Source organism: Synchiropus splendidus, chromosome 10 (assembly GCF_027744825.2).
Source record: "Synchiropus splendidus isolate RoL2022-P1 chromosome 10, RoL_Sspl_1.0, whole genome shotgun sequence".
In the NCBI taxonomy this organism is placed as follows: Eukaryota; Metazoa; Chordata; class Actinopteri; order Syngnathiformes; family Callionymidae; genus Synchiropus; species Synchiropus splendidus.
Window position 1 is genome coordinate 16,772,664 of NC_071343.1, and position 22,090 is coordinate 16,794,753.

The 22,090-nt window shown below is 39.5% G+C and overlaps 3 protein-coding genes across 4 annotated transcripts in view; all 3 read left to right on the forward strand.

Annotated features, from left to right (window-relative positions):
* Positions 1–1,142: 1,142 nt before the first annotated feature.
* LOC128766293 (olfactory receptor 49-like) lies at positions 1,143–4,109 on the forward strand. Its single transcript, XM_053877815.1, has 6 exons — positions 1,143–2,076; positions 3,129–3,145; positions 3,240–3,302; positions 3,382–3,461; positions 3,667–3,672; positions 4,052–4,109. Exons 1-6 carry the CDS (start codon positions 1,149–1,151, stop codon positions 4,107–4,109), a joined length of 1,152 nt encoding a protein of 383 aa, XP_053733790.1. The 5' UTR covers positions 1,143–1,148.
* Positions 4,110–4,147: 38 nt separating this feature from the next.
* LOC128766294 (olfactory receptor 5F1-like) lies at positions 4,148–7,020 on the forward strand. The gene is made up of 2 exons (XM_053877816.1): positions 4,148–5,081; positions 6,884–7,020. The coding sequence occupies exons 1-2, from the start codon at positions 4,148–4,150 to the stop codon at positions 7,018–7,020; spliced, it is 1,071 nt and encodes a 356-aa protein (XP_053733791.1).
* The window catches only part of adarb1b (adenosine deaminase RNA specific B1b), a 108,656-nt gene continuing 93,496 nt past the window's right edge, over positions 6,931–22,090 (forward strand). For both annotated transcript variants that reach the window (XM_053878247.1, XM_053878249.1), the window contains exon 1: positions 6,931–7,086. The gene's annotated coding sequence lies outside the window, so the exon portion shown is untranslated. The remainder of the gene's footprint in view (positions 7,087–22,090) is intronic.

The following is a 22,090-nucleotide window of genomic DNA, read 5'->3' on the forward strand; positions in this document are numbered from 1 at the left end:
TGTGATGTCATGTACTTTCCATCTCCATGTTGAGAAGGTTCCTCATTCATCAGATTCTTTGATCTATTGGCGCACACGACATCAGAGAAAGTCAAGATTCGCCTGGGAGCAATTAACAAATTCCAGACAGATACCGGGAAAAAGTGTGATGGGAATGTTTAGGAATATTCTTCACAAAACATGTTCAGCCATTTTGCATAGCAAGACTTATGTGATAAACTACTGCCTAAATTCAGTGACACAATGATGACAGAATACGTTTAGAATGTCAATTCTGATTTGAAAAATGTGACAGAGGAAAACTTCCTTTAAATTCCCATGCAAAGTTTCTGTCTTTGAAAATGCCTGGAGTTCTGCCACTCCATTTGTTGTCGATCAGTTGTTGATCAAGTAAAAAATCTAATAAATAGAACACAAAAATATTGGATGGAAAAAAAAAACATCAAGTCAATATGTCGTTGACATAATGCACGATTCTCATGTGAAAAAAAAAAAAGATTTTTAATATTTTCAAACTTTGAGAGAGGGCCTAAAATGCAATTGTGCATGTACTGTAGCTCAAGTTCTGAACGCTAATTCAAATTGTTGCAATGCCAATGTTGAACTACACTGCACATGATTAGCGATTATTCTTGAAAGTTAAAGCTTGGTTTAAAATATCATAGTGTAGATGTAATATTGGCACATGGTTTACTTGTAAGTTTTAATGTCCAAGGTGTTGCTGCTTGGGGACAGTGTGGTGAAGATTTATTGTGCCTATATTGACTTCTTAAGGCCAGAAGATGGCTGTTTAACTTATTTATTGATTTCTTTTTTAAATAAATAAATAAAAAGGATAAAGTGAGGAAGTTTGGAGCCTGAAAATTGTCTTCTTCTTCTACTTGTGTATTTATTGCTTACTGTTTCACTGTAAACTCCGAAGAAGAGCAAATGACACTTAGCTTTTGTTGATTTATGTGCGTACCATATTATCAGGTTATTATTGTTATTTGAGTTTGTTCCACACCTCAAATCACAGGAGACACCTAGGGCTTAGAACCTTTCTGATTGGCTGATCCGTTTCCCAAAGGCTGGATCATTTTGTGTCAAATAGACGGCCTGTCACTGATGAGGCCACACACGGACAGGGCCTCTCACTTGAGACATCTATGGAGAATGTTTCACTGGTCACAGAGCTTACGCTGGAAGGTTTAAACTTTCCTTGGGAACAACGGGTGGTGCTATTCTGTGTCACTTTGCTCTGGTATCTGATGATCTTGGCGGGTAATATCATCATCATTGTGGCTATTATTTTGGACAAAAGCCTCCATGAACCAATGTATATCTTTCTGTGCAACCTGTGTATTAATTCTTTGTATGGGACCGTTGGGTTTTACCCCAAATTTCTTTTTGATCTGTTGAACTCCCATGTCATTTCATACGCAGGTTGCATGCTGCAGGGTTATGTCATCCACTCTTCCGTCTGTTGTGACTTTTCTCTCTTAGCGTTGATGGCGCTTGACCGATATGTGGCTCTGTGTCGACCTCTAATTTACCATTCTGTGATGACCAAACGGAGAGTATATGTGCTGGTGATCCTGTCATGGATTGTTCCTTTGTTCTGCATGTTCATGAACACTGCTACTCTCCTGCAGACGCAGCTGTGTGGCTCGCACATCAACAGGCTTTACTGCGTCAACTTCATGATTGTCAGGCTCGCCTGCTCGCCGCCTTTGGCCAGTGCTTATGTTTCCTACTTCAATATCGTCTTTTATTTTGGACATTTCGTGTTAATTATTTGGTCCTACATATATCTGATCAAAACGTGTTTGATAGGTAAAAAAAACTGGGCGAAGTTCATGCAAACATGTGTCCCTCATCTAATATCTCTCAGTGTCTCTGCCTTCGCGGTGCTTCTGGATTTGCTGTACATGAGATTAGGCTCGCCTGATTTATCCCAAAACCTCAGTAATTTTATGGCGATGGAGATTCTGCTAATTCCTCCGATGTTAAATCCTGTTGTTTACGGAATGAAGCTTACGAAAATTCGCATCTGGATCCTAAAAATTGTGCACGTTCACAGGATAGATGCAACATGTCAGAAATGCGATGGAACAATGCAAGGGTCAAGCTAGGAAATGTTAAAGTTACCTGTATGTATGAGCTAAATTCCAACCTCAAATTGTTGTCTGACTTTACAACATCCACCTGATGTCAATGCTTTATCAAGAATCAACTCACTGAAAGAGCCAAGTACAAATAACTAACTGGTAACTTATTATAAATGAGCAGGAACCTTTATGATAATTGCTTACATTGTTCCATTGAAACAAAGGGTGCTTTATTCTTATTGTGGCAGGACTCACTGAGGAATTTTTAAATGACTGTCCATCAGCAACACCATATTCCCATCAGTTTTCATTTATTTTTATGTTATTTTTAACTGTTTCTTTTTCACAACCTTGTATTAATTTACTTTCTAGAGTTCCATGTTACATTTAACAGACATGTTTCTTTATTCAAAGTTATTATTTTTTGTATGATAATGATTATTATTGTTGTGTTTGTGTTTGGTTACAAAAATTTTCTTTCAGTTGTGTATGTAATACAAGACTATAACGACATAAGTATAAGCTTGTAATTGTCGAAACCTATTTCACTTTGTTCCCTGTTTGTTTCAGCTATTATTACTTACATGTGTTTATTCGTGTTTATAAAGACTAAAACAAGAAAACTCCACTATCTCTCGGCTCGGCCGTGTTCACTGAGATGTTCTAAACATGCTGCAGACGCCAAACCACAGTTGCTCAAAATGGGCAGTTCTCTCTCTTAACGTTGCGAGTCGCTGTTGTCTCTTTTTGTGAATGAGGTAAACTGACTCAATAACTGATATGTCTCATGCCAATTAACACAAACAATGTTTACAGCATATTAATCGGTTTTGATTTTTGTTCCGTTCCAATGATTTCAAAAGAAAAATAGCCCAGCTATCACCGTGTCCACTGTCAACAGAGTCAACATGTATATCATGTGCATTAAAACATTCACTATTACGAGTGTATTTTAGTGCTTTTGAAAATAAACAAATATATTTAAAACTTCATATACTGTCTGTCTTTCCTTTGAGAACACAAATGCTGCTCTTTTAGGCACCAGTAAGCAACCTGTGAGTATGTGAGTCCAAGCTGCAGAGGGTCACGGGAAACTGGAGCAAATTACTCCACTTATAATCTGGTCAAATGAGATGGCTGCCTTTACAGGTATCAAATTCAGGACCAGACACAACAACCACTCGCAAACCCAGGTCACAGAACTCTCTTGAAGTAAAGAGAAGTAAAGGAGCAATGCAACCAAAATGCATCAAAGAATGTGATGCTAAGGAATTTTGCTTTTTTCTTGAAGACGCCTTTTGGATATGTCACTAAAGCTGTTGCACCTACATACCTCATATGTGAAATTCGATGTGGCAAGCTCTTATTTTGGTAGTCGTTTTGTTACCATGGCAATGATGGATTTCTCCCTAATAAAGGGCTGAGGAAATACCTGCTCACCTGAGCTCTCGTGCTCCATTGCCTTGGTTCACAGAGAGGAATCACTCAGAAACACTGACACACCAGTTCACTTTTCAAAAGTGAAATGTTGACCGTCTGAGTTTGGGATGCTTTTTCGTTCATTGACCGATTACAGTTGGAGGTAAGCCTGAGAGAAAAAGTGGTGAGGCAATTTGACTTAGCTCAGAGCATGGCCGCTTTTGGGCCTCTGAAAAAAAAATGAGCGTGGTTACTGTAATGCGTTACTTAAAAACCCATTAGTCCCAACACTGCTAACAACTAATAACATTATTTAGAGTTTCTCATAAAAAAGTACATTCTAAAGTTTGTATGGCTAACATGGACTTCCTGAAGTGGTTTCCTGAAGTTTTTTAAAGTAAGAGAGTCAGAGATGTTGGACCTCTGTTTTGCATCACATTTTAGATCTATTACATCAGAAACTTTCATCATTAACCTCAATTAAGCCAAGCAATATAATGATGCAAGAGACTTTCTCTTGTTGTTTGACCTTGTTGCTGTAGAGATGTTAGGAGCTCTTGGATTGGCTGTTTTGTCCAGCTGCTGAGAGACGCTCTATAAAGTAAGGGAGGAAATATTCAGCACCACTTTCTCTCACCATGAGGACCAACATTTCTGTCATCACCACGTTCTCTCTTTCAGGTTTCAACGAACTGACAAACCTGCGTGTGATTGTTTTTGTTCTCACTTTGCTGTGCTACTGTTTCATTTTGTTCGCCAATATTGCTCTGATTATGACCATTGCATTTGATAAAACCCTGCACGAGCCCATGTACATCTTCCTGTGTGGGTTTTGCCTGAACGCACTCTCCGGAACTATGGGATTTTATCCAAAATTTCTCTCTGATCTACTCAGTCCTGTTCAAGTCATCTCCTATGCTGGGTGTCTCCTTCAGGCTTGGGTGCTTTACTCTTTCATCTGCAGTGATATTGCTATTCTCACCATCATGGCGTACGACAGATACCTGGCTATATGTCGGCCTCTGGAGTACCACAATATTTTGTCGAAGCGGAGACTCTGGGGCTTAATGTGTTATTCTTGTGTAACGCCTTTCTGTGTGGTCGGGGTGAACATCTTGCTCACCTCCAGGCTGCGGCTGTGCAGTTCAGTCATCACCAAGTTCTTCTGTGTGAACTGGATCATTGTTAAACTTGCTTGTTCCCCATCAGACACCGTCATCAACAACATTGTCGCAAACATCACAATAATACTTTATGTCAGTCATTGTTTGTTTATCATGTGGTCGTACCTGTATCTTTCCAAAATGTGCCTCAATTCGATTGAAAACAAGGCCAAATTTCTGAATACATGTGTGCCGCATTTAGTTTCCCTCTTAACCTTCCTTTTCAGTATTTTGTTTGATATCATGAGTATGAGATTGGGTTTGTTTCGGATACCACAGAATTTGCTGAACTTTTTTGCCATCGAAGTCCTTCTCTTCCCTCCGCTCATAAATCCTCTGATCTATGGTTTTAAACTCACCAAAGTACGAAGACGGATTATTAGTCTTGTAACATTTAAAGCTAAATCTCGTTTTTAACTTTGTTTGTCGCTTCAACAAAATATGCTTGTAAAGTAACATAAAGTATATATCTCCTGTCAGTATACATGTACCTTTTATGAGTGTAAAAAGACAATACATGATTGATTTCTTTTTTTTTAATTCACAGCACTGATTTAGCAATAAACCTGAACATATAAACACTGAAAGTAACTGGAAAATGCAGTAGATAAAATAAAATGCAAATTACAGACAATATGAAAATATTGTAGCTTTTAAAAAAAAACCTAAATTAACACAAAATAGAGCAGAGCAAATTATTTAATCTCTGCTTACAACATCATGTTTTTACTTTGAATTGTTGAATGCTCATGATCAATTTAATAAAGGACATTAATCAGATGTATTTGACTTTCACCGGGTATGAATGATTTTCTGTCTTTTAACATTTAACACCTATTACGCAAATATCTTTCAATAAACATTGTATGATTGTTCTGAGTATAAACTTTTTAATGTTTGCTATTCGGAAATGTAATGAAACAATTGCACATTTGCAATATATTGTGTGTGTGTGTGTGTGTGTGTGTGTGTGTGTGTGGGTGTGTGGTCATGTGTTGGAACATTGTTTAGGAAAAGATTGCCATTGACCTCTTTTTGTGTTATAATATTTCAATGACGTCGTGACAATAATTTTGAATCATTGCACTGTCCATTTTTCCATTTTAACATGTCAAGCAGCAAAATTAACATATTTTTAGGAAAAAAGGATTTTAATTTGCTCAAGGGCTCGAAGGGACAGATACTTAAATCAATGTCAGATAATGCACCTAAGATAATAATATAATAATAATAATAATAATATAGTAATAACATGTTTGTATCCCTCTGGCGACATTGTGAGGTTTCTCGTTTCTCTCACTCAGAACTTAACCCTCCAAAACACATGGCTAACCAGGACTCTGAAGCAAACTGAAACCCAGTTATATTCACCTTGTTATTTTGAAGTCTTCATCCTCAAATTGAGTTTTGGACCCGTGGTGACCGGTAAAAGGTCCCCACGAAGACATAAGGTCCCCACGAGGATAGTGTATTGTCAAGAATTGGACCCCACGAGGCAGTATAAACTAACCCCCACACACACTCACTCACAGACATAATATACAAAAAGCATAATATACAACATATAGATTTTGACCTTTGGAAACATCTTTTGATGCGTTGCAAAATAAAATTTATATATTTTTTTTATTGTGTTCAAGAAACACAACTACATTCATGACAGTTCCTAATGTCACTTCACAAAGTCAACAAATAACAGAGAATGTGCTTGAAACTGAAATTTGATCATCATTTATTTTGTAACTGCTATTTGCACGTGGTAGACTTTTCTCCCAGCCACTGTATATATAACAGATAAATGAAATACTTAAATCTTAACATTTTATTTCTGACTAGCCACACATTTGGATTATGTGCTTTGATTTTTATTTAAGAAAGTGGGATCAGGAAGCATGTTTAAAATAAAGAGTAGAAATAAACCAAGTGTAACAATTGTATTTTATTAGGTTTATTTATTGCTAGCTTTCTACACATGGACTGACCCACATATATTTTATTCTATCAATGTATAATTATTTTCATTATTATATAACATGAAGCTTAACCTGAATCTTGATGCCATGAGTCACGCGTTGCATTGACAAAACCCCTCATGCGACTACGATCTAATGGCACAACGGACAGTTCACCATCACGTCCCGTGTATTATTATTCTCTTAAATAACAAGTGTTTTTCACGGTCATATGTGAAAGTCTGCTCCGCGCCGCTAGGTGACAGTGTGGCGCTATTTTATCAGCATCCTCGTCTCCATGAGAAGAAGAAGGAGGCCGACAGCAGTGTGGTGCAGTACATGCGAGCGAATAAGCGACTCTTGTTATTCCATCACCGGACACGACATCAAGGTTAACTGACGCCAGAGTTTTCCTGCGGAACGACGCTGAAGTCCCTCCGACTACCCCTCGCTGAGCCTCTGGTGAGTAGGCTTCTTGTTATTTTTGGAGCTGCGGAGGATGTAACAGGGTTGCTATTATGATTCGGGTCCTCGCTGTCTTTATGTAATTTTTGGCTGGTAATCCTCTTAAAAAGCCCAGACGATGAAGGCTTTGTTAAAATGTATTTTGACGTCAATGTTGGTGCAGTGTAGGAACTTGGTCATGTGTGCGTGCAGTCAATTACTCCGAGCGCCTGGATGTACGGCTGTCATGTTACCTTAGCTTTACCCTGACAGTGCAGCTGTGAAGGTCTAGCGGGAGACTGCATCTTGTCCATTCACAGTCAATGTAAACGCTGAGCTGGCTGCTGCAACACAGACGAGGTGATGTGAAAATATGTGCTGCAGTCATCCAAGTGTTCGTGCGAACACCTTTGTAATACTTCATGTCAGACAGCAGGGAGAAGAGAAGTAGTCAAGCTCCATGTCTGAGAGGAGTCAATACGAGCCTTGTGTGTACTTTTGAATGACATAGATTTTGGCACTTTATAACAACGTTAGACTCTCCAGTCTGCTCTGTATTTTCCTTGATGGATGACAAACTAAAGCCAGTGATGCACATGCTTTTGTCACTACCTGAATAGTTTGGCTAATATCATGAAAAGTTGTCAAAGGATGGTGAATTTATTGTCAACATTCACGCATCTATTCCCATAAATCTAATCTTCTGCTGCTGAATCATGTTAGTGTGTTTACAAACCTAGTCCAATGCTAATGATTCAATGAAAGTTAGTTTTCTTCTTATCATTATTTCTTTCTGTACCCATCCAACTTGATCAAACCTTTAATACAACACCATGATGTACTCGGTTCTAGAAACCATCAACATGAAGCCACCATAACTGCATTGACAATCAATTTTCATCCAGTGGCGTGTCAACACAGCATGAATATTTTTCATCATCTTATAACGCTACATTAGCAATTACCTTTGCTTATTTATGAGTTTGTTTTTATCCAGCAGTGTGTGTTCAGCAGTCGTTTCGTGGTGCACGACTGTAAACAAACTTGAGTGTGCTCAAGACTCTCGCTCGCACCGTCACTGAAATAAACAAAAGTGAGTGAATAACCAATAGAAAACATGAATTGTGATTGAAATGGTGTTTGCATTCACAAATACTTTCAGAGGCTGTTTACAGATATTGTCTCTTATGTTGTCACTGTGTCCCATTTGAAATAAAGTACCTCACAGTCACCTGTGATGCCAGTGATCTACAGATCCACTGTTCTTTCAGCAGGTAGACTTCATTCACTCTGTCATTGAAGTGATCTCTGTGTTTCACTTCTGTCAGTGCGTCACATGGAGTCTCAGCCTGTGAGCCTTTTCCACTGCAGAGACAAGCTAGTGAGCACAGTAGTCGGCTGACCTCTCTTCACGGTGTCAAGCTGATTGATTTTTTGAGTGTTTCCTAAACTAAGTCACCGTCTCCTCTTGCATCAGCTACTGTGGCCGTACGAATCAAGGTTAAATGGACTAATGTTTGCACATCGCTACAGACGTTTCTGAGAGTCCAACCAAGCTCGGGAAGTTATTATCAGAACCACCAACCAGAGGAGAGAATAAAAAGTAAGTGGAGGCCCTTTCAGGTGGAACTGAACTCTGGTTGGTCTGAGAAAATGTTTCGCTGTTATTGCAGTGAGTGGTACATACGCCAACGCTGTTGATGAAGGCCGTGGTGGATTAGACTGACACAGCGACAGGATGAATCGGATTCTCAGAAGCAGTGTAACAGAGAGAAACAGTGAAATGGTGAGAGCTGGAGCAGGAGCTTTTGGGCATTTATTGTGTAATTTAATGACTCAAATATTTCATGTTTTTTCAGACTAAAGATCACTCTGTGGTAGAAGTGACACCTGTCAAAAATGCATCATGAAGAAGGAAAAAACATATAAAAGTCACACTGGACTATAAGTCGCATTTTCAGGGAAATTTATTCCAAAATCTCTTTCATGAAGTTATTTGTTGTCTACTTGAACTGTGATGTGTAACGGAACATAGACAAGAAGCGACCCGAGTGAGAAACAATTGAAGAAATATCACTCATCTGTTGCCTCTCTCACCCTGTCTCCGGGCTGCACATGAAAGCTTTACTTCCTCTCTGGATTTTTTTTCCACTTACATACACAAAAAAACAGCATGATAGTGTCCATTTCTATGATACGAGTTGTGTTTTCCTGTTGTTGTGACGCTTAATCAGGTCTGATCATGCAAATTTTCTGCCATGTTGACCGATCCTCTCGATCAGTAGTTGGACAGAACCAAGATTATCAGTTTGCATCATGAACTTTGACTCCTTTCTTACATCGGTCAATGTGAAATAACATTTATGGACATTATTCTAAAGTTTGATGCATACAAGTCAGGCTGGAAAAGTTAGGAAAAAACAGTCTGTTGCTAAATGATGAAGAATAGGAATAATAACTCTTTCTATTTCCTTGAAAACCTTACACTCTTCTCACTTCGACTGAGAAGTATGGTATTCTGTCTGTTGTTGTACTGTAGTACTGGTTTTGTTTCTTTCTTACATGAGCTCTCTGTACCAGCATCAGTGCTCATAGTGACCTTGTCTATCGTCCAAAGCAGTTGTCAGTAATAGAGTTGCGTATGGTTTTGGGCAATTTTCTTAAATGTACTTATTTACTTGCAAGTTTACCTTTTATTATCGGTCATGATGGTGCTGTTTAAAGTGAACTTTTGCTGGCTGTTCCAGGGTGAAGCTCTTCATTATGAATAATGAGAGTGCTACTAGCACACAAGAAGTTTATTAATGGGTATATACTGTATGTGCCTGAACTTAAAGCGCAATCACATTATCCTCATGTTTATTTTCGAAAGCCGATATGTGCTTGATTAATTTGAATTTAATGTGAAGCAAGTAATATGAACCCAACCCTGGCCGCTAATGGAATCAGTCCAGTTTTGTTGTGCTCCAGTGACAGCTGCTGCATCAAAACATGCTCCTACACAGTGAATATCACATAGCCATCATGGCACATAGAGTTTTGAGCTCTGCAGACACCCATTCATTATGATGGAAAGTCACAAGAGGCTGGTGCGAGATCTACTGTTTTGTTTTCTGTGGGAACGCCAAGTAACTTATCACTCCGTCCTCTTGTAGTTGTTGCCGAAACCATTCACTTTTAAACCCATACTTGTCTCAAGTCTCAGTGACGCAAGGGATCATTTATTCATCTACACCTGTTCTTGTTATTCTGTGCCCTGTACTTCAAAGAAAATTGGATAAATAAAATGACATGGTATTTATTGAATTAAATGACTTAAATGTGGAAGAAATTCTCCATTTATTTACTTTGTGATTTCGTTTAATTAATTTCCATTTCTTGCTCTATCTTACTACTATTACCACTTTCTCAAGGAAGGTGTGGTGAGAATAGTTTCCAGATGAAAACTAAATATTGAACTCAGAAATCTAAAGTCGACTTAAGTGCGTTTCTTCCACTCATTCCCACCTGCCTTCCTCCTCGCCCTTTGTGCTGTCTGCTATCTCTAAATCCAATGGTTCTGTGTGCCTACAAAGACCAGTCCATTAGGCCTGGGGAAAACCCTTTCTTGTGGTCTCCTTCATTCATTGTCAAAAGCTCAGTGCTGTTACGGAGCCGCCTCGGTGTCAAGAACGCCCTGATCAGGTACAGACACAGCTACCCTCACTCACACGATCAATCTGTTTTTCACTTTCACTTTGGATCATCTAGTTTTGTCTTAGTTTTAAAAGTCAGCATCTGTGTGTTAACACTGGGCATTGTAGCCAAGATGTTTTTCCACCGATTAATGAAAAGATTCCTGACATGCTTGACATGAAACTGGTGTTTGGCTTGAACCAGTACAGCCAAGCCCAGTGAAGGAGAGTGAGACTGAGAGTAACTCAATTCCAAAAGTTAAGCAAAGACGATGAGAAGGGCATCTTTCAGTTTGGATGTGCACCTCGGAACTGGCCAAAGAAACGGCCCCGGGAGTCTTTGTTAACCTTTGCTGTTTTGTGTGAAGTTAGAGTAAAAGACTGGTGATATTTTCAGTCCATTACCGATTTAATCCGAGTTAATTTTAGCTTATCCTGTGGCCATGAACATGGTGTCTATGAACACATTAAGAATGTAGCTCATTACTCTTAAGTTAGTCGCTGGCTCGTTAGAGCCGAGCAGCAGGAGCGATGCTTGTGGCCTGGATAATACCAGGACTTCAGTGCACGCCACTTCATTAGTCCACTAGGATGTCGTCTCCACGTGAAGATGGCCCGCTCTCGAGCTGTGCTGCTTGGACAAAGTGCTATGCAAATGGAAACGTGGCCTCATTAAAATCGTTTTACATCTGCTTTAAAAGCTTAACCAGTGATGCTGTGGCTCCCCTACTGTTGTACAGCCCAAAACAAATTGATGCTCCAAAAACAATCGGCATATCCTTTAGTTCAGAAATCAATAATCATTTATTTTTAGGAGCCTCGTAATGCACATTGTTATGCGGCGTTGCTGAGAGCGCCTTCATGTCATTGGATGTTGAAGATTTGCAGCTGGCTTGCTTGCTATCATTGGTGCCACGTGAAATCCATGTGTGATTTGTTCTGCGTTTGCAATGATTCCTGAGCGCACCACGGTGCTGAAGGACCTACCTAACTAATGCCTGATAATTGTCCGGTAGATCCAGAACCAAAGACAGAAGAAAAAGAGTTCTGAATCAGACAGAGAAAGATGGTGTTATGGTATCCAGCCTGCCCGTGAGAACTACCTCTCCACCACAGGAGTACGCGCGAACGCTCAAACTCCATGAAGGACAGAAGTTATGCGGCGGTTTCAGAGACAAAAAAAGAGCAATTTGTTAAATTTAAACATTGTTTTCATATAGTCCTAGGTATTTTTGTGGGGGAGCTCAGGTTGACACTATGACAACACCTGAGAGATATTGTGATACAACAGTTTCAAATTCACAGACAAGTTGTGTGTAAGTGTGTCTGTTAGACACAGTGAAGCTGTTTGATGAAGAGTGTGTATATTCTCGTCGGTGACTTTAAGTATGAAAGGATTTTCTTCTGAAATGATTCACAAGATGCAAGGGAATATTGGGGTGTAAAAGCGTTTTCACACACACACACACATATACATATATATATATATATATATATTCAACCATTTTTTACTTGTGTGTTTAGAATTATTATTAAATGGTAATAATAGCTAAAAATATTTAGCACTCAATATTTTCAGCTAAAACTGTAGTCATGTTTCGCTTACAATGGTCGATCGTTTGCAGTAAGATACGTGATCAGCGATCAGACCCAGAAGATTGGAAATCTTTAGCAATGTCAGATAAAGGACTTTCATTGCTGTTTGTAAGGATGAATAATGATTGATCATATGGCACTGGGCAGCTGCTTGGTTCGCCTAATTGAGGTCAAAGGCTGACGCTTATTTTTCTGCACTGAACTCCAATGAAGCATTCATATATCATATGGACTGAAATTAGCTAAAGTGCCTTAAAGTTTTTCTCACTGAAGTCCTCCTTATTCATGAACCGATATCTGATTTGTTTTTGCTTTACAATGCTTCTTTATTGGTTGTGTTTTTACATTATATTAAGATTTGTGACTCTTTGCTGGGGTCAACGCCTTCTTTTTCATCTAGACTGTGTATTGGGCAGAAGTCTTAAATGTCAGCGCCTCCGGCAGTGAATTGAACCAATTCTTTCGAAGTCCATGATAAATGAAAGACATGACTGCGATTTTTAATATGGAATGGCGACCCTAGGTCAAAAACAACACCTTTTCTTTTCAGTTTTAAAATGTCAAACATGTTTGTCACATCTCTTCAGTGTGCAGCTGTGATTGGAACCTTGAGACGGATTTACACACCAAATGATTTTGCAAGCCAATAATATTTTCCAGCATATACAGAGTGACAAAAAGTCAATTCTTGTACTGTGACTTTTGCATTTGGTAAAGATGTTGACGTATGGATCTTGTGTAGGTGTTGGCGACCTGTTTTTAAGAAGTTCAGTGAGGGTTTTGAAAGGCAGGGATATGATTTTAAAGTGAACGCAAGAGGAGAGCTGTCTCAGGTAAGAAGTTGTTGTGTGGAAAGTGCTCTGGTGATAGAGTCAAAACATGTCACCCGGAGAGTCCAAATTTCCATTGGAGTGAATGTGAGTGGTTATCTGTCACTATCTGCTGATCGATGGACTGTCAACTTGTCAGCGGGGATTGGCTCCAGCGCCCTGTGACCTTGTCAGGTTCAGGATAAGCAGTGGACAATGACAGAAACTCTGATCTCTGTGGCATTCCAGCCACATCAAATAAGAATCAGCTCGGATTTTAGCGACACGGTCGACATCAATCTTCGACAGGGAACCGATGTTACGTTTTTTGTTGTTGTCTTAGCAGTACTGAGAATGTGTACATCATTCTCTTCCTTAACAGGTCCCCAATTGGAATGTAGAGGGAATCCAATTCTGCTCAATCCATTAGTAGTTGTTAGCGGAAACAGAACATAGCATCTGCAAAGTTCTACAGATGCTAATCACATCTAAGCCAAAGGGCCAGCTGTTCAGAGCCTCTATGAATATTTTAAGAGACTGCTGCAGTATTGATACACTCGCTCAGGGGACAGGTTCAGAAAGGAGGAAAACTGCTTAGACCTGGTCAAATGAACTGTGATGAAATACGCTGCACATGTCTACATAAGTTATCTGCACGGGACGCTGTGTGCATTCACAACCTCTGCCTTAGCTTATAATGCTACCTCAGAGTACCTCGGAATGCAGATAAAACTTTGTGCAGACGAAAAAATAAATCAAGTAAAAAATGGCAACTGCATGCATTTTTCAAAATCCTTCATGACGATTATCCTTTTTTTCATAATCGTGGGAAACCACAATTGTAATTTTCCTTCCCAAAATGCTAATCCTATTTATTGCTACATTCCAATGAAAGGTGGTGTGTATATTACTTTTTCATGTTTTATTTTGAATCTGACATTAAATTGTTGATGCCCAACTAGAGTTTGAATGACACCTGCACTTTTAAAAAAATCATTATATTTATTAAAAGCAATGATTGGATGTGTAAAACAGCAAAATATCTTGAGGTTTACTGACTAATGTGTGAGTAACATAATGAAGCTAAGTAGAGGTTCAAGTAGCTCCATTAGTGTCATTCAAAAACACGTTGTTTAATACCTATTATTTATTAAGCACAACTAGTATTGTTGTGTAACACTTGACAAGAGGGACTGGTGATTTTGTATGATTAGTTTTCCTCTGAGCGGACCAGGTGGATTCATCTCCTTGGCTCTACTCCTGAATGCATCTGTAGTCCTCACCAGTGCCAAAACAAGTATCCAGAAAAAAAAAAACTTTTGAACTTTTCATTGTGATTCAGAATTCTTGGCAGTATTCAAACATTTTTATCTATTTTTTTTACATTTAGTTTCTCTCGTAAATCTAGGAGTGTCACCACCCATTACTTTTCCTTGGACGTCAACCTAAGGATGAGCAATGCAGTAAAACTTCAGCTCAGTTGGGATTGCTACAAAGTTCATGTAATGCTAAGGGAGCTGTGTGACCTGGGCAGCTTGCTGTCCAATCCACAATTGTCCTTGACTCTCCAATTCAAGGATCTGTGGTGACTGAAATAGCATAAAAGGTCAAATTGGATTTTCAGATGGCATTGTTTCCCAAAATGAAATTCCTATGTTTTTGTGACTTGCAGGACTGTGTGTCCTCTCCAAAATTTAGATGAATCTTTATTGAGTATATAATTGACTGCGGTCACACAAGTCAATTTTGACCACGAAAGTGTGCCCAACCCGCTGTACTTTTTTTCTGTTTCCTCTTCTTCAGCACGGAAACACTGTCATGTTTTGACAGTCTGTCACTATTAGCAAACGATGCACTTGTTTTTTCATTTCTTTAGCGGCGTAGATGTGTCAACCAACAGATTGAATTGTACATCTGTATTGGTCCTCTTTAACAGTTGCCCAACAGATGGGAACACTCCATGTTGACGAAAATGTTTGGAAATGTTGGGAATTCACCTCTGCGTGGCAGTTACTTACACTTAACACCATTTTTTTGAATAAAAAGAATAAAAACAATTAATTAAAACAATGCATTTCCACAGCAAGGTGCAGACAAAAGTGCTTTACTGTAACAAAGGTTATAATAAACAACAGTTAGACATTTTTAATGCAGATGAAAACAAGATTAAGTATAGGGTCTTCAGCAGAGTCGGAGGGAGGCTAAGGAGCATGTCTGGCTGTTGAGTGCCCATAGAGCATCTCAGCCAAGTACAGTACATCAGGCAACAGAGATTTGCCTTGATGCTAGAAAGTCGTAATGTGTAGTTGATGTTTCCTGACACAGTATTGAAGGGTTGATGAAGTTTCATGAAACAGTGTGCTGATTTTCAGTGGCCACCAGATGGTAATGGACTTCATAACTAATTCAATGAAACCACACAACCAAGAGCTCCATCTAGTGGCCTCTGTTTCACTAACTCGACTATAGTGTTTCATGATAGCTCATGTACCCATCACGACCAGAAAGCTACTAGTCAAACCTCAAACACGATTGGTGCACTCTCATTTTATTATAAGATGCCGTGGGCTATATAAAAGAGCCCGGGGCCTTGAGTTTGACGTGATCTAGCAGGACCCTCCTAAACGTATGATTTTCCAGCATCATTGCCATCATGCTCAGGTGCAGGATGATGGACAAAGATACTCATTCATGCTGTAGTGAAGGGAGTTTGAAAAGACCTAAATAATTCCTCTGTCCCCACACTCAGCATTCTCCCCTCCCCCGCTTTGTCAAATTCATTGCAATAGATTGCATCTTGGTTTGTTGTCGAATATGAATTTAGCTTGTACCTTTAATACATGCTCACCTTTTGTGCCAAGTAGAAACAACTTGTTGTGTTTTATGATTGAAAAGCACTGCCATTGGTTCAGATCGATGTCCTAAAATAATGAGGTCACCCATGGTGCCTTTGAGGCTTCCAGTGTTTTGTTGACCTTGTAAAATTAAAATTGTCCTTACACTGCTTATAATCAACAAAGGCTCTCAGGGAAAAAAAATGCTATTCTTGAGAACAAGCATTTCGCTCACAATACCTGGACTCAGCATTTGTGGGTCACATGACATTTAAACATTTTTCTTTCATACCCTGCTACTGCTCAAAGTGCTGAATGGGCTGCATAGAAATATTAAACTAGCCCAAGCATGCTCATAGCTTCTTTTTTTTCCTACTATGTGCAGCGGAATCTTGCTCCTAATCAGATTGTGTTGTTCACCCATGCGCGCACAAATGGGTGGATATTTTGGACAATAAAGGGATGGGTGTTGGATGCAAATCAGGCTGCATGACCCCGCGTTGCGTGACTCAGACATTTTGGCGTCATGGTGGGTGACCGCATCAATGCCGCCCCATCACCCCCGTAACCAAATAATGGCTTGCTGTTAGCTGTTATTATTTTTCAGTACATTTTTTGAAAGTGTGTAGTGCACTATCCTCTACCATTTCTTTTGGAAAATAGGGACCTGTAGACTTGGGCAATCTAAAAGCAAAGGCTAGCACTTGCAGGTTCCTCTTGTTGGTATTTAGATTAGATGGCCACCCACAGTGGGAACATTTGGTAGAACCATTGGTGTTATGTTTTTTTTTTTTCAATGAAAGATAATACCATATTCTTAGGAAGAATTTCAAATTCAATCCATATTCATGTCAGACAATCTGTTAACCAGGGCAACACCTTCATTTATAAGCACATCAAATTATTCATCAGATGATATTGAATCGTCTCGCTTCTGGTGGGGAGCACTGCTGGAACAAGTGTGTGTGGCTCAAATAAAGATGTAACAATGAAGTGTGTCAAAGCCCGCTGTAAATCGCAGTGTTGTCGATGTCTGGAATTGTCACAGTTTTGCATCACTAGTTTGGATTTAAATCATCAAGTCGTCTAAATAATCCCTGGTTTTATGTCAGTTCAGTGGGAACATTCCTGGGGTGCAGATTAAATATGTGAAATATGTGACATGTTCTTCCAAACTTAGTTGGTTTTGGCTTTGACTGAATCCTGTGGTTTGTACTCGAGTCATGTTTTAAGTGCAGCACATGCAAAACAACTTATTCAGCTGTCCGTTTTAGAGAAAATGAGAGTATTTTTTAAAATTATTATTATGCTATAAAAACATTTCTTGCTCGTCAGTGTGCCACAATTCTTGTCTTTCTGTTGTTTCGGAGAACAATATCTAACGATACAAGCTGTTGTAACTAATAATACAGCGTCACAAATCTATAATATACATTTTTTCCGTCTTAGATCAAAACCTGACTGGCGTTTTATGTCGTTCTTCTGCCCTCCAACTGTCTTGGTCCTCTGTTCACAAGAAACAGGGACATGATCTTCAAAGGTATAAAGCATCGTGGCTGTCCTTTTTTCTTTGACGCTTGAAAAGCAATGTTCCTCATGTGTTCGTTCCTTCCTTGACATGGGCAAAGGAAAATATCACTTTGAATGTTGCTTGAACGCTGAGATAGTCAACACTTCCTTCACACACATGTGCAGGACCGGTTCAGGACTACAGTCCCATGTTACGCTTAGCTTAACCACGTGAAGGTGGAAACTGACATAGGTGAGGACAGACGAGGAGGACCCCCGGGGGAAGGTGGAGCACATCTCTTCACGCCTTAATTTATACCATTATGTGTTTGCCAACGTTTAATCCATGAATAACCATGGGTTGTTTATAATGTGTCATTGGGATTCCTTACTCAATTCAAATCACATCCCTGTAAATTTTAGCATGTACAGAACGGGAAAACAAATGCCTCTCGGACACGTTTCGTATCTGTGTATCTGAGCTGCCTGGTGTGCTCATACCAGAGAATAAAAATAGAGCCATTTAATCACCAAAGCCCTCTGATGATTTAGCTTATTTACTCTGAATTTACATCACTAATAGGTATAAATGAGTTGCTATTCACACGGATTAGCCAGCGCTTATTTTGTAAACCAGGATCAGGACAGGTTCAGCGGATGGGAAACATTAGGAACGCTTCAATAAACGCTACAAGCAATTAGGAGGACACAGACCAGGTAAAACACAGCTCTCATTAAATTAAAAACAAGCACATTTTGATGTTTTTTGCCCATTATTAACAAACATGATGCCCGTTAGGAAAACTGGTAGGTGCCTTTTTCTTTCACACATGATCTTATTGACAATATAATTTTTACTTTGTTCTGTAAATGTGTAAAAGTGATCAGTTTTGGAAATGTATCACCGTCACTTTGCTGTAGATGAGAAGTTTAAATTGATGCTCCTGTGTCCATGTAAGTGCTTCCTTGAAGGTTTTCCACAGAGTATTGTCATACTTGGCATCCACATATGTATGTGAGCAGGCAAACCCTTTTATGAAATACATCAAAAGCAAACATCGCCCACGCGTGGCTGATGAGCTAGCACTCATGCGTAGAAAGTAAAGTGACATCATCCAAACATGACAGGGACACAGCACACTGTAAACATTGGGAGGAGTAAAATGAGGTGGTCTTTAACATTCACATATTGGACCCAGATTTGAAGGAACGGTGGCCCACAGAGACAGATGTGTCACAACAATCTGGAAACTAGAGTCTTATGTGTTAATAAGAGGAAGTACAGAGTGGTAGTTTGAGATCATGGTCACTGTCAGTTTTGGCAGGTAGAAATAGAGCACAAACACAAACAGGCCTTCAGTGTTTTCTTTTTTTTTTGTATTGTTTGTATTCCATTTGTTTTCCATTGTTGAGGTATGATCCGTGGTGCTGTGACAAAACCAACCATAATGACATAAAAAAAACTTTCCTACGCAAATTTGGAAGTTGGGATCTGTCGCTGAATAAACATAACACTGGGTCTATTGGGTCCTCTGTGCCAAACTACTGACTCAAAATATTATCAACGTGCCCAGAATGGTTTAACTAAAGAGCAGTCCCAAATTCAGTGACAATGTCCCCACCTTACCGACAGTTCCCACACAAATTATGTTTAATAAGTTTCATCCTGTGAAGTCTGGTGGGGTATGGTAATAGCTTTGTATTATTTTATATTAGATAAATGTCAGTTTTATATATTTGCTACACTCTCTTATTTTCTCCCTTCTTTATCAAAATCAAAAAGATCTCGCTGCCATAAAAGCTTCACAGCTTTACTACAGTCACTACTTAACGTGTCTTTTGTGAAGCATTAAAATTGTGAAACTGACACCTTTTCGGCAAACTGAAGGAATCAAAAATGTAGTAGGCCTTCATTGTCTGCCATTTTTTCCTCTTTTTTTCCATTTTGTTTTTTGTATTGAGAGCGAGAATGATTTGTTTTCCGATCTAAATTGTCACTAACTTGCACACAAAACTTGGGTTTTTGTCCCTTCACTTTTGAATGTACATGGTATATTTTTATTTATTTCTTTTAGGAGGTGTCAGTGATTATGAGTTGCTGTCTTTGCTCCTCTTTGCACCTAAATTGACTTTGTAATTCAAACTCCAAACATTAGAAAATTGGAGACGTCAGCTCTTTGGTAGTCCTGCAATTTTGCTATAATGAGTATGCTTTTATACTTGCTTGAATTGAATAATAAAAATGTGTTTCTCTTGCATTGAGACTGATTGTAATGGTGGTGTGGAGCAGCATGAGACCCTTGCCTAAGGACACGAGTGTGGTGGGCTGGAGCGTCTAACACTGTACGCATTCTGAGATAGACTCCGTGAGCATATGCACCAACACGAAATAATGCTCACATCCCGGCGCGTTGCTGTGTGTGCATCACCCCTGATAACAGGAATTGTGTCATGCTGTGGCTAAACATGTATTCACTTCTGGATTAGACTAAACCCATCAATAATAGAAAGCGCACACGGTTGCTGTGAAAATGCTCTTTTCTATTCTCCACTCGAGGTCTGGTGTTGTTACTGGAAGAGAAGACTGACAGTAAATCCTCAACAGCTGAACCGTGAATCGTTCTTTTAACTTGAGACCGTCTCAAACTGCATCAATGAATAAATGAAGTGCCGCTCCTCCAATTGCTTGTCCTTTTCATATTTATCAACTGTCTCCTTTTTCCATCCTGTCCTCAGAACGCTGTAGAGCATTCCACTGTCCTTGGTGATATCGCTATATATAGCAGGCAAAGGAGGAGCCAGATTAAGAAAAATGGAGTGCCTCTCTCTGCGCGGGCCTGGCCACCTTGCTTCACTGCTCCTTTTTTTTTTGAAGGGGTTAATGATGCTTGGATTTAGGAAGCCAAATGCTTGCCTGTGTCGGAGGGACAGAGGCTGGAGAGGTCAAGCCTTCGCAGCCCAACATGTGCTTCCTCAATTAACCGCAATACCTCCGGGCTAAGTGCCCTTTTTCAAAGCAAACCCTGCTCAGCCCCAGGCTTCCTTTGTTATTAAAGCTTTGGTGTTGGAGGGAAACATTTCCTTTTAGAGCCCATTATGGATAGTGATATGTCTATTTTGGTTGGAAAAGGAATGGAGAATGGAAATGATGCCAAACACACTTGCTCATGAGCTTCAGCAACGGCAGCTTTTACCACCGCACTTTTCCTCGCTTTTATTGCTTTTGCCACTCATGGAGAAGTGGACGTTATGTGCCAAGGTGTCCTTAACTACAGAACTGAGACAAACTTCAAGCAAAACCTCTGGGCTGACTTGGATTTTTTTTTACTTGTGGGTTTGTTTGGATTTTTGAACATTATATTCTAAAGGCCCTATTGATTCTTATTGCATCTGCAGTGCTACCACGGTTTATACGTGAGGGAGGGAACCCTCTCCCTGTGACTTCTGTGGGCGTTGAAGGAGATTGAGCTCATTGCAAATTATATTGATACTTACTTGGCACTCAAGTTTCCTCCCACTGTCCAAAATATGGTTGGGCATCAAGCAACAAATGGAACGATGTTTCCAATGTTTCTGGACTCAAATCACAATTAAAAGAAATAAAAAATGGATCCCTATTAAGCTATTTTGCTCACATTCGGCAAGCACTGTGTGCCCCGCTCCCCAGCTCAGTTTGCTGCACAGCACTGGAGAGCAGGAGGAGCGGGAGTGAGCTTTGTGCCAAAAGAAATGCCAAAATAGCTCTCCAATTAAAAAGCTATGACGTAGTTTTATAAATGACAAAATAAATATGGCGACCACAATGGCCAAAAAATGAAGCTCTCTTATGGAACGGGTACTCGCTAAGAAAAGAAACTAGATAGATAAATCCAAATTTGTTGATATTTATTACCAAGTTGAAATTAGCCCTATGATAAATTCATGGTTAAAAAAGTAAAGGGCTGGCCAGAAAAAAACATCTATAGTAGGTAGCTGCCACTTAAAAGATGGGAATTCAGAATTATGTAATTGTTCGACACCCAGCCCTAGTCCAAAAATACAATGTAGCTAGAGCATGTGCTGAAATTTGCAGTGAATGATATTTGCATATTTTAGCTGCTTTTGTTTTCCATACCTTAAATTGTGTGGTGTAATATGTTGTGGGTTGTACTTTAATGTGTGTCACTGAAGAATTTTTTTATTGCGATTCCCACCATGATGTTGATCCCTGAAGAAGAGTTGTGATGCCTTGTCAACTGATGTACAGAAGAGCATGAGCTTGAGTCACAGTAGGCGAGGGCCACTATGAGGGGAGCATAGCAGGTGCTGCTGGCCCATGGGTGCATATTTGTGTACTCTGCTCACTCAGTGGGAACATTTTAATTTGAATCCCTACTTTCTATAAAACAGGTCAGGATTTGTTCTCCCCCTGGGCCGGTTGTGTCAATGCTGGTAAGGAAACCACCACAACAGGGCGGCTGAAGATGCTTCATAAATGGCCGCTGCGAGAGTTGTTAAAATACTTCAAATTATTGTGTTTTCACAAATATTTAGAGGCTGCTAGTCAGGTTTTCCTTGAGGCTTCATTTTAATGAACTATTAATACACATGCATGCTTCAT

What these genes read in the sequence shown, in the direction of transcription:
- LOC128766293 (XM_053877815.1), top strand. Translation starts at nt 1,149, where the DNA reads ATGGAGAATGTTTCACTGGTCACAGAGCTTACGCTGGAAGGTTTAAAC. An exon ending in GGTCACAGAACTCTCTTGAA is followed by an intron (nt 3,303 to 3,381) that starts GTAAAGAGAAGT and finishes TTTTTCTTGAAG; the next exon opens with ACGCCTTTTGGATATGTCAC.
- LOC128766294 (XM_053877816.1), top strand. Translation starts at nt 4,148, where the DNA reads ATGAGGACCAACATTTCTGTCATCACCACGTTCTCTCTTTCAGGTTTC. An exon ending in AACATTTAAAGCTAAATCTC is followed by an intron (nt 5,082 to 6,883) that starts GTTTTTAACTTT and finishes CCGCGCCGCTAG; the next exon opens with GTGACAGTGTGGCGCTATTT.